Source organism: Sus scrofa, chromosome 7, assembly GCF_054392235.1.
Source record: "Sus scrofa isolate SSC_HxYL_T2T_F1_AM1 chromosome 7, Sscrofa_HxYL_maternal_Yorkshire_Landrace_v2.0, whole genome shotgun sequence".
In the NCBI taxonomy this organism is placed as follows: domain Eukaryota; kingdom Metazoa; phylum Chordata; class Mammalia; order Artiodactyla; family Suidae; genus Sus; species Sus scrofa.
This window is the reverse complement of record NC_139389.1, coordinates 107,212,286-107,225,031: the sequence shown is the minus strand read 5'-3', so window position 1 is coordinate 107,225,031 and position 12,746 is coordinate 107,212,286. Positions and strand designations below refer to the sequence as shown.

Sequence of the window (12,746 nt, the reverse complement as noted above, 5' to 3'; positions counted from 1 at the left end):
TATCGCTTCCTTCTAGCTAGTTATTACAGAACGTGACACAAATGGGAGACGGCTTTCTGTGCCACAGTCAGAGTTAAACATGTTTCAATGCAAACAGGGGGACGTTAGCATATTGCTGTAGATGCGTTGTAATGTGTGTGTGCAGGCGGTTGTGGAAGTGTGGGCAGTGGAGTGAGGCAGCAGGAAAGCCAGGAACCTGCAGACAAGAGGGGCCAGAAATGCTGCCACCGGCCTGGGCCCTTCTTTATCTCTCCTTATCTCTGTTTATGTGCACAACTTGCCGTGAGGGGCCAAGGTCCTGTTTTTACAGCCAAAAGGGACCTACGGCCACGCAGTGGGAAAGGATAGAATGGGACATCTCGCCGAGACTTGAAAGAGTTCAGTGCCAGCTGGGATGAAGGCAAGGGCAGGGTCAAGGAGAGACAGCCCCCCAACCCCCCAACTCCAACCCCAGAAGAGTGGAGACTCTGGGGAGGGAGCAGGCTCTGGCAGGGCGTGAGGACTTTGCTTCTGGATACATGTTTGAGCAAGGGCAGGACACTTGTCCTCCGGTCAGATCACAGGACCAGAGGGACAGAGAAGAGGGAGGGGCCCCACGTGTCCAGGTAGGAGGGTTGGTGCCAGGAGTCGGTTTAAGAGAGTGGACATGGCGTCTAAGAGGCCAGGTGGGAGGTGAAATGTGGAAGGGGGAGCAGGGGGTCTTAGAGAGGGTATGGTTGACTCTGAAAATCACATTTAGAGTCTCCTTGGCAGTCCTTTTGGAGCAGGCTTATTTTTTCCATTCTGAATCCTCTGGTGCCGGGAATCCATTTCTCCACAGATAAGCTCAAGGAGGGTCACTGGAAAGCTCCCAGAGCTAGGATGGCTCTCTCACTCCAGAAGGGATCACTAAGGCTCCCGCAAAACCCCTCCCAAAGGCCCCAGAACTCAGCAGCCAGCACTGCTCCAAGCAGCAGGCCATGGGGGCCCTGCTCTGGCAGAGAGCCTAGCAATTTGTTCCCCCTGCCTTTCCTGCTTCTGATTGCAGCCTTGAGTAGCCTGAAGTCAGTTGTTGATGAGAACATCATTCTACCCTGCCTGTGCCAGCTTCTTGGAGCCCAAGACATCTATCATCCTGTGGCAAATCCAGCCCCCTTGTTTCGGTGCAGACAGGTGATGGCTAAGGCTGGGCCGTGCCTGACCCAGCCTGGGGCGCAATGGTCACCACTGCACAAAATGAATCATTTGCTGCCAGCCTTTCCCTGCTCCCTTTGCCCCTTGCAACTTTAATGGAGATGTCACCCCTGGGATCCTATCATTGGGGGATTTTTTTTTTTTTTTTTAAGAAACACCCTATTAGATGGGGGTGGGTGGGAGAGATAAATGAGGAGTTTGGCATTAACATATATGAATTACTATGTATAAATAATATAGATAAACAACAAGGACCTATTGAATAGCACAGGGAACTGTACTCAATATCTTGTAATAACCTCTAAACAAAAAAGAATCTGAGAGAGGATATATGTATATATATCTGAATCACTTTGACGTACACTTGAAACTAACACAACACTGTAAATTAACTCTCCTTCAATTAAAAAAAAAAAAGTATTGAAAAGGACACTTGTCCCCTCTCCTGTTTAAATTGCTTTCCATGGGTTAGGGAGACCTGGCCATTGATTTTTCTTCCAGAGGACAGAACAAGCCCTGTGAAGATTTTGGCTAATTAACTTTTAGAGAAGTGCTCCTTGAATTTATCAAAGAGGGTAAAGTCTCTTTTTTCCTCTCAAATCTTAAAAAAAAGGCTTTAAACTTTTGTTTCCAAATCTCTGCCAACGCCTGGTCTGTTTAAAAGTGACTTCCCTGGAGACGATGACAGAGAGGGTGATGGCTGTCACATTTTTGTAGCTTCAGTCTTTAATACAGTTGTTCCAGTCCTCCGAAAATCTCTCCTGTTTACGTAAGAGAGGTGTCATTCACACAAAGATTACATTTAAAAATACACATTTTCCCCAGGATGCCCGTTGCCAATAACATTGCATGTCATGGGAGTGGAAAGTATTTAAGATGAAATTAATTTTCACCCCGTGAACCACTTTGTTTGACTTTTTCGTTCCATTTGGTGTGGGGCATGGACTTGGCCAAACTCACTTCTCATTTTTAGCAAGTTTACTTTCTTGTGTCTCTTTTTGGGATTGAAGCTGTTGGAAGCGAGTTCTGGGCGAATTGGGAAAAGCCTAATTTGAGATCCTACTGTAGATTTCTTTGTATTGACTTCCAGACGTTTGTTTTGAAAATGGAAAGTCTCTTCTCCAGTCAATGAATTTTAGTGTACAGTTTTCTCTCCCCCTCCCTCCCTCCTTCCCCTCCCCTTCCTTCCTGTTTCTTCTCTCTCAGCAGAATTTCTGGAGTTGGAATAGTTAACATCTTTTTGGGCAGTCTGTCAAAAGATCGTGGGAAACCAGATAACGGTTTCTCACATCGGGCACCTCTCTGTCATGTGTTCTTGTCAGTTCTCATCCATGTGATGTGGCTGGTCCTCTGTTTCATGGAGGGAAGCTGGAGCCTCCAGGACACGCGGGACAGGCTGTGTGTCATCTCGCTTGGGCTGAACTGCTCGCAAAAGTTCTGTCAGATTGCGCTGCACCGCCTTAGCAGAAGGAGGCATTTAAGCTGGTGGGACACAGATGCAAACGCTTTGCTGGAAATGGTTCTTTATTTTTGATCAATCTCATGATCCTTGTTACTAACTTTGATTACATCAGCGTATGTGCAGTTCCGTTTTATAGCATTTTGATGGGATTTCATCCCCCCTCCCCAATTCATTTCCAGCTGTGTGACTATTATAATTTGATTACAGTTAGGTTTTGCAACCGCTAGACATTTTCTGAGCTGCTGTGCCTTCCCTGTGAGAGGGAAGATACCCAGAGGTATAAAAGGAGCAAAGGGCTGTTTTAGGAGGCATTTCTACCAGCCGTTTCCAAAAGATGCCTCAGAAGCGTCAATGATTGTATCCTCCCAGAATAAGAAATTTCCTTGAAACTTTTTGGTAGAATCTGACCCAATGATTTTTTAAAAAGAGGAAGAAGGCAAATACTGTATGATATCACCTTGTATGTGAAATCTAAAAAATTCAACGAACTAGTGAATATAACAAAAAAAGAAGCAGACTCACAGATATAGAGAATAAACAAGTGGTTACCAGTGGGGAGAGGAGAGGAGGGAGGTGGCAGTGTAGGGGTAGGGAATTAAGAGGTACAAACGATTACGTATAAAATAAGCTGCCAGGATATATTGCACAACACAGGGAATATAGCCAATATTTTAGGATAACGATAAATGGAATATAACCTTTAAAAATTGTGAATCACTATATTGTACCCCTGTAATCTTATAAAATACTGCACATCAGCTCTACTTTAAAAAAAAATTTTAAAAAGAACAGATGAATTCATTTAATTCGTATCTTTCTTTACTCCTCTATCTATTTTGGATAAGAAATATCTTATTTAAACTTAGACCTCCTCCCACCCCTACCCCCCATTTTAGTTTCCTCGAATCTACATAGACCAAAACAGAGGGACATTCATAATGCCCCTTCACAATGAGCTACTGGAGTCTCCCCTTTGGCCGGGCAATCCCTGTGGCTTTCGGCCTCCCCCACCCCGCACCCAGGAAGCTCCAATTTGCTTGGCAAACATTTGTTTTTTACATTTGTACTACGTTGGGCCATTTATTAACCTCCATCACGTGCCTCTCTTCTGTTTGTTAGATATCTGGTCTCATCGACTATGTTTGTGCTTTACATTATATCAATGCTATGTTTCTAATCTTTGAAAAGGACATTATCTTAAAACTAGTAGCATCACCACATATCCAAGAATGCCAGAGATTTAGGAACATAAAATTTACTGTGCTTAATCAGATTACCACTCCAGCACACCAGAAAGGTCTCTCTATTTGTGTATTAAACTTTGGGAATTGAATTATTTTGAGTTCAAAATTCAACTATTATTATTTTAAATGATGCTTCTGTTTGTTTTCCAACAGCAAGTTATTTTTCTTTACGTGTGTGGTTTTAAAACCACATGCCTGCTTCACCTCCTTCTCCCTATAAGGGCTCTGCTTTTACAGAATGTTTCCTCTGAACTTCTGGTCTTTTATAGGGAGCACTTCTCTTCTATTGTAATGGAAATCTTGGTATCTATGTTGGTGGTTTGGGTTCTTTCCAGACTCTTTGCTGGTTACCAGACTCTTTGCTGGTCACTCTTTGCTCGTGACTAATGGGGGGATGATAACTGTTGAGGGGGCTCTAGAAGCCTGATGTCACAGTAGATCCAGGCAGAAGGTTGTTCCAGAACTACCTCCACTCTAGAGCAAGACCTCATGTTTCCTAGAACAGGGTCATGTCACTACTTTTTTTTTTCTCTTGCTTTTTAGGGCCACACCTGCAGTGCATGGAAGTTCCCAGGCTAGAGGTCTAATCAGAGACCTATGCTACAGCAACCCGGTGTTGGAGCTGGGTCTGTGACCTACACCACAGCTCACAGCAATGCTGGATCCACTGAGCGATTCCAGAGGTTGAACCTGCATCCTCGTGGATACTAGTTGGGTTTGTAACCCACTAAGCCACAATGGGAACTCCAGGACATATTACTTTTACTGGTGGTTTATTCTTGGGGTTTCTAGTTCCTTTGTTCCCTGGTGGATTTTTTATGGGAAATAGAACCTGCTGGAGACATTGAATCAGATTCTGCCTCTTGACAAGGCTCTGGATACACATTGTCTTTTGATACACTGCAAAATCTTCCCAGGGAGGTGGGTGAGCGACATCAGTTTCCCTCTGGGTGTGCTTTGGTTTCCCCTGGCCTCATTCTTCCTTCCTTCTCTGTCTCCCGGCAGGCTCGGGGACCAGTTCTACAAGGAAGCCATTGAGCACTGCCGCAGTTATAACTCGCGCCTGTGCGCAGAGCGCAGCGTGCGGCTCCCTTTCCTGGACTCACAGACTGGGGTGGCCCAGAACAACTGCTACATCTGGATGGAGAAGAGGCACCGAGGCCCAGGTGAGCCAAGCCACCCCTGGGACATGCACAGATTCAGTCTCCCAGTCTGGAGGCAAGCCCACCAGAAACTGTTAGGGAATCCCTGCCATCAATGGGTGGGTGTGGGTGTGGGGCAAGCTGTAAGGGGAGCCTGGGATACTTCATAGAAATTCAACTTCTGTAACTCTTGGCAGGTGCTTCGAGAATGGTGTGGGACATTGAAGCCACATTGGTGGGGAGGGGCAGAATGAAAGAACTCAGGATATTTAACCCCTAAAAGGGAAGATAGAAGTCATGACAGCTGTCTTCACCTTTCACCTTGTGTTTTTCATGTAGCTTTGTGGTTATAAGCTGGAAATCTGTAGGCTTTGGTTTAAGGCTGAGCTTTGTCATCAAACCTGTCCCCCTTAGGTTCCTCATCTGTAAAATGGGGATAATAATAGTATCTACTTCAGACTTTGTCAGGATTGAATGAAAATCTTCATAAAAATCTCATAACCCAAGTTGAGCACATAGTTAAGTATGAGCTTTCAAAATACTGGCTGTTACTGTTGATGATGGCGATGATGATGATGGTGATTATGATGATGTTGGTGGTGATGATGATGTCATGATGGTGATGGTGAAGGTGGTGATGATGATGATGATGATATTGATGGTGATGGTGAAGGTAGTGATGTTGATGATGGTGGTGATGATGTTGGTGATGATGATGATGATGATGGTGATGATGACGATGATGATGATGATGATATTGATGGTGATGGTGAAGGTGGTGATGATGATAGTGATGATGATGATGGTGATTATGATGATGTTGGTGGTGATGATGATGTCATGATGGTGATGGTGATGATGATGATGGTGATGGTGATGATGATGGTGATGATGATGATGTTGATGGTGATGATGATGGTGATTACTATTACTGTGACACTAGTCTCTAGGCTCCAGAGTACAGAATAAAGACCAATGAGTAGAGATCAGAGAGGCAATTATTTTTAAATTTTATTTATTTTTGCTTTTTAGGGCTGCACCCACAGCATATGGAGGTTCCCAGGCTAGGGGTCAAATCTGAGCCATAGCTGCCGGCCTACACCACAGCTACAGCAACACGGGATCCTAGCCGTGTCTGCGACCTGTACCACAGCTCACGGCAATGCAGAATCCTTAACCCACTGAGCAAGGCCAGGGATCAAACCTGCATCCTCATGGATACTAGTCAGATCAGTTTCCACTGTGCCATGAAAGGAACTCCCAGGGAGGCAATTAGAAGAATGCAGTTTTCTAGTCCATATGGGCATATTTAAAAACTTTTTATGATGAGAAATTTCAAAGCCACGTGAAAGTGGAAAAAATGAATTTCTATGTATTTATCACCCAGCCTCGACAGTGATCAACTCATGGCCAATCTTGTTTCATTAATATTCACCTCTTACTTTCCTCCTTAAACCTTGATTATTTTGAAGCTAATCAAGCAGTATATTATTTAATCTGTAAATTTTTCAGTATGTATCTCTAATTGGTAAGAATATAAACAAATATAACAACCTACAATAGCTATCAAAACTCAAAGTTAACAAGACTTTAATAGCATCAAATATTTGTTCAATATTTATTTCCCCTATAGTTGAAATTAGGATCCAAATAGGACTCCTACACTGCAGTTGGCTGATGTGTCTATCCCTTTTTTTTGTGGCTGCCCTGGTGGCATGAAGAAGTTCCTGGGCCAGGGATCGAACACTCATCTCAGCAGTAACCAGAGCCATAGCAGTGACAATGCTGTATCCTTAACTGGCTGAGCCACCAGGGAACTCCTGTGATGTATCTCTCAAGTTCTTTAAATCTATAGCTCTCTCTCTCTTATTCTCTCTCCCTCCCTCTCTCTCCCTCCTCCCCACCCGTCCCCACACATAATTTGTGAAAGAAACTGAGTTGTTTTGCATTGTAAGTTTTCCAGAATCTGGATTTTCTTATTTCCCCCGCCCCCCATGGTATTATTCCTGTGAATTGGTTAGAGCAGACTCAGGTTCAGTTTTTGGGGCAAGAGCAGTTCCTAAGTGACAATATATAGTTCCATCAGGAGGCTAGCAGCCCTAGATGAAAATTGCCTAGACCCTTTATTCTATTAAGGGTTGCAAAATGGGGACATTCAATTCGAGGCTATCATTATTTCTTCATTTCTTAGCTCTACCATGTTTATAAAGAGAAACATCTCCTCATTAAAATTTTGGTTATTGTGAGGTATAGTTCACATATGAAAGGAAGGATAAATGTTTTTTTCCCCTTTATCAGTTTTCAAAATAATGAGTTGTTTCCCTTGTATTCTCCAAAGGTGATCAATAAAGGTATTATTTTGAGTTCCATCATGAATTCACAGATTTAAACGTATTGAATACATTTTAATCCATTGCAGCTATTATTCTTATTGATGCTTAAATTTTCCTATCTTTGGCCAATAGGGGTTTTGTCCAGTGCTGGTGATTTGAAACCACATAGTATTTTCTAATAGTTTCCTTACTACCTTAATCTTGGGACAAATGTTTCAGGCTCATCTTGTACGCATCCTGCCCCAGACCTGGAATCAACTATTTCTCTAAAAAATCCTGTTTCCTCTTTGTAGGAATATTATTTAGAGACCACAGTCTGGTGATGCTCATTGCTCCTGGGTTGGTCATTGTTTCCAGGACTGTTCAGTGAGCAGAACTAAGAGATATGATTTCTTTTTTCTTTTCCTTTTTAAGAGAAAATACATCATGAAATATACTAATATTGCCCATTCAATTGTCTTACACAGGTTTTTTTTTTTTTTTTTGTCTTTTTGCCTTTTTAGGGCTGCACCCGTGGCATATGGAGATTCCCAGGCTACAGGTCTAATCAGAGCTGTAGCTGCCGGCCCACACCACAGCCACAGCAACACGAGAGCTGAGCCACATCTGTGACCCATACCACAGCTCACGGCAATGCCAGATCCTTAACCCACTGAGCAAGGCCAGGGATCGAACCTGCAACCTTATGGTTCCTAGTCGGATTCGTTTCTGCTGCGCCACGACAGGAACTCCAAGTCTTACACAGTTTTAACTGAACTTTCTTAATTCTCTATCTCCTTTCTCCCCTACATACAAAAAAATTCTGGCTCCTAATGATGCCAGCATAATTACTTATTTGCTTCAGTCCACAATATGCAGACAACAATATCAGAATAAAATGAAACTAACAACAATAAAGTTACCAAATTTGTTTGTTTTTTCTTTCTTTTGCAACTTTTTTAGGTCCTAAGCACCTTTCTTATTAAGGATGTTGGGTCAAATAACTATGGTTTTTTTTTTTGTCTTTTTGCTATTTCTTGGGCTGCTTCCATGGCATATGGAGGTTCCCAGGCTAGGGGTCGAATCGGAGCTGTAGCCACTGGCCTACACCAGAGCCACAGCAACGCAGGATCCGAGCCGAGTCTGCAACCTACACCGCAGCTCATGGCAATGCCAGATCCTGAACCCACTGAGCAAGGTTAGGGACCGAACCCGCAACCTAATGGTTCCTAGTCGGATTCGTTAACCACTGCGCCACGACGGGAACTCCCCAAATAACTATGTTTTAAAGTCTCTTGAAATAGTTCTTCTGTGTGGTTACACCACTAACTCAGTGAATAGTTGGATTTATTTGTTTCATTTTTGCTTTCACTTATGATGTATTGCTGGGTCTGTTTTGAATTTTAAATACTTTGTCATTTCTAATTAACTTTTTATCTTGAAATAATTATAGGGAGTTCCCTGGTGGTTCAGTGGTTAGGATTATGTGCTTTCAGTGCTATGGCCCAGGTTCAATCCATGGTCTGGGAACTGAGATCCCACATCAAGTTGCTGCGCACTGTGGCCGATAAATAAATAAATAAATAAATAAATGAGAAATAATGACAGATCCACAGGAAGTTCTAAACATAGTACACAGAGATCCCCTATATTCTTCAACCAATTTTTCCCAGTGGATATATCTTGTGTAACTATGGTACAATATCAAAACCAGAAAATCGACATTGGTGAAACGTGTGTGTAGTTCTATGCCATTTTCTATATGTATAGATCTGTGGAATCACTACCACAATCAAGATATAAAACTAGTCCATCACCACAGAGATCTCCCTCATCCTACCCCTTTACACTCATACCCACCTCTTCCTCTCTTCATTTAAATCCCTTTATCCTCTTGCATTTATAATATAGTATCTTAAATATTTCCTCTACATACACTGAAAACCACACCAGAAAGACTTAAACCTTTTGCTCTGTCTACCATAATTTAGAAAACCTAAGAGAAATGTCTATTGTGTTTACTCTTTTGTTGTTTTTTCTTCCTGATGTTCCAAGATGCCTGCTTTTACAATTTCTTTCTGATTAAGTACTTTTTAAAACTACTGTAACAACTTTTAGTTTTCCTTATTCTGAGAATGTCTTGATTCTCCCCTCATTCCTGAAGGATATTTTTTTTGTTGCATATAAAATTCTGGGTTGATAGCCCTTTTATTTTAGCACTTGAAAAATGTCTTACCACTTCCTTCTGGCCTCTGTAGTTCGTGATGAGAAATCTGCTGTCATCCAAATTCTTTTCTCATAAGTGAGGTGATAATTATTTTTATTTCATTTAAAAAGTTTTATTGAAGTATATTTATAATGTGATAATTTCTGTTGTACAACAAAGTGATTCAGTTATACATGTACACACATCCATTCTCTTTCAGATTCTTTTCCCACATAGACCATCACATATATTGGGTAGAGTTCCCTGTACTATAGAGCAGATCTCCATTGGCATATGCCAGTCCTAAACCCCCAGTCCATCCCTCTCCCCACTACCTGCCCCCTTTGGTAACCATAAATTTGTTTTCAAACATATGTGAGTCTTTTTCTGTTCTGCAGATTTGCATCCTCTTTTTAGATTCCACATATAAATGATATCATATGATACTTGTCTTTCACTGTCTGACTAACTTCGCTTAGTATCATAATCTTTAGGCCCATCCTTGTTGATGCAAATGGCATTATTTCATTCTTTAATGGCTGAGTAATGTTCCATTGTGTATATGTATTACATCTTCTTTATCCATTCCTCTGTCAATGGACATTTAGGTTGCTTCCATATCTTGGCTATTGTAAATAGTGCTGCAATGAACATTGGGGTACATGTATCTTTTTGTCTTTTTGTCCTTTTTTTAAGGCCACACCCATGGCATATGGATGTTCCCAGGCTAGGGGTCTAATCGGAGTTGTAGCTGCTGGCCTATGCCAGAGCCACAGCAATGTGGGATCCGAGCCATGTCTGCAACCTACACCACAGCTCATGGCAACGCTGGATCCTTAACCCACTGAGTGGGGCCAGGGATCTAACCCATGTCCTCATGGATACTAGTTGGGTTTGTTTCCACTGAGTCATAATTGGAACTTCCATTTGGTTCTTCTTTATATCTTCTATTTCTTTGTGGGACTTTATATTTTTTCATTTGTTTTAAGTTTTCAAAAATGTTTATTTGAAACATTTTTATGATGTCTACTTTAAAATCCTTATCAGATAATTCTAAATTCGTGTCATTTTGGTATTAGTATCTGTTGTCTTTTCTCACTCAAGTTGAGATTTTCCTGGTTCATCATGCGAGTGATTTTGATTAAATCCTGGACAATTTGGCTATAATGTTATAAGACTTTAGGTGTTACTTACATCTTCTGTTTTCACAGACCTTCCCTGACACTGTGCCCGCAGGGGGAGAGAGGTGCTCGTCATTACGATCAGATGGTTGTAGAAGTTCAGGTTTCCCGCTCAGCCTCTGTTCACACCCTGGTGGGGGAGGGGTACCTTATTATTGCTGTGTGGAGATGGGGGTTCAGGCTCCCCGCTAAGCCTTCACCAATACCATCCTAATTGGGGGGCGGTGCCCAGTACTATCCCCTAAGTGGCCTCCACTCACACCACAGGGTGTCAGCTCATCACTTGGCCTTCTCTGACATTAACCCCACAAGGGTACTGGGATGCCCTGCTAGGCTGCCTTTCCTGGTCCTTTGACTAGAGAGAACAGGATTTTCTTGGGGTTTTTTTGGTCTGCATTTGTTAGTGTTTTTGGGTTATCAGCTTTTCCAGAACCCACTCTGAGATATATAAAGCAAGAAAAATGCCGGGGAACTCACCACCTTGTTGTCCTTTGAGTCCGAATGTCTCTAGCTGATCAGCCTTGTTCTCTTAACCTTTCTTATTTTTGTTGTGTAAGCAATGTGTAGGAGTTTTAGTTGTACTTAGTGGGTGGCACATAGAAGGTTATATCTACTCTATCTTTCGCAAAGCAGAAGTCCTTGGGTTACTTTTTCATTAAAAAGAGTTAACAGCTTTATTGAAGTATAACTGACATACAATACTCGGTACATATTTAACACATAATTTGATGGATATCTGTGAAACCATCACACAATCAATATAATGAACATATCCAATAATTCTCAAAAGTTTCCTTTTTGAGTTCCCATCGTGGCTCAGTGGTTAACGAATCCAACTAGGAACCATGAGGTTGCGGGTTCGATCCCTGGCCTTGCTCAGCAGATTAAGGACCCGGCGTTGCCGTGAGCTGTGGTGTAGGTTGCAGACACTGCTCGGATCCCGCTTTGCTGTGGCTCTGGTGTAGGCTAGTGGCTACAGCTCCGATTCGACCCCTAGCCTGGGAACCTCCATATGCCACGGGAGCGGCCCAAGAAATAGCAAAAAAGACAAAAAAAAAAAAAAAAAAAAGTTTCCTTTTGTCCCTTGTAATTCCTCCCTCCTGTTCTTTCTCCTTCCTCTGCTTTCATCACTCCCATCTCCCAGGCAGGCTTTCTACCTTGGAATCATACAATATAATATGTACTCTTTTTTTGGTGGCTGGTGGGATGGGGTCCTGGCTTCTTTTATTCAGCCATAATTATTTTGAGATCACCCGTGTTCTAGCGTATATTGGTGACTCACTTATATTTATGCTGAGTAGTATTTCATTGTATGGATGTATCACACTTTATCCATTCATCTGTTGGTGGACGTTTGGAGTCGTTTCCAGTTTTTGCAATGAATGTTTGTGTATAAATCATTGTATGGATATATTCTTTCATTTCTCCTAGGCAAAGTACCTAGGAGTGTAACGGCTATACCATCAAGAAGGTATATATTTAACGTCTTAAGAAACTGCCAGGCTGTTTTTCAAAGTGGTTGTATCATTTTATATCCACTCCAGCAACACCCAAGAATTCCAGTTCCTCTATATTCTCACTAACACTTTGTATGGTCAGTTTTTTAAAATTTTAACCATTCTAATTATTATATGGTGGTACCTCATTGTTTTTTTACTTTGCATTTTCCGAGTTAATAATGTTGAGCATCTTTACATGTGTTTATTTCCATCCATGTTATTCTTTGATAAAATGTTCAATTCTTTGGACCATTTTAAAATTTGATTGTTTGTTGGTTCTTTATTAATAAAAATTGATATTCTTTATATGTTCTAGATTCAAGACCTCTCCAAGTTTGTCCTTCTTTTTCAAAGTTATTTTGGCTATTCTAGGTCCTTTGCACATCCATGTGAATTTTATAATCAATTTGTCAATTTCTACAAAAAAATCTTCTGGGATTTTGACTGAGATTGTGTAGAGTCTATAGATCAAGTTGGGGAAAACTGACAGTTCTGAATATTGAGTCTTTTAACCCATGAATATTATA

The 12,746-nt window shown here is 41.7% G+C and overlaps 1 protein-coding gene across 21 annotated transcripts in view; it reads left to right on the top strand.

The window, feature by feature from the left end:
* The window catches only part of DPF3 (double PHD fingers 3), a 314,102-nt gene that overhangs the window by 142,937 nt on the left and 158,419 nt on the right, over positions 1–12,746 (top strand). For all 21 annotated transcript variants that reach the window (XR_014811148.1, XR_014811140.1, XR_014811143.1 and 18 more), the window contains one exon: positions 4,885–5,045. Coding sequence is in view for 9 of the 21 variants with exons in the window: in XM_021099467.2 (XP_020955126.1) it covers positions 4,885–5,045 (161 nt within the window). In the remaining 12 variants the exon portion in view is untranslated. The remainder of the gene's footprint in view (positions 1–4,884; positions 5,046–12,746) is intronic.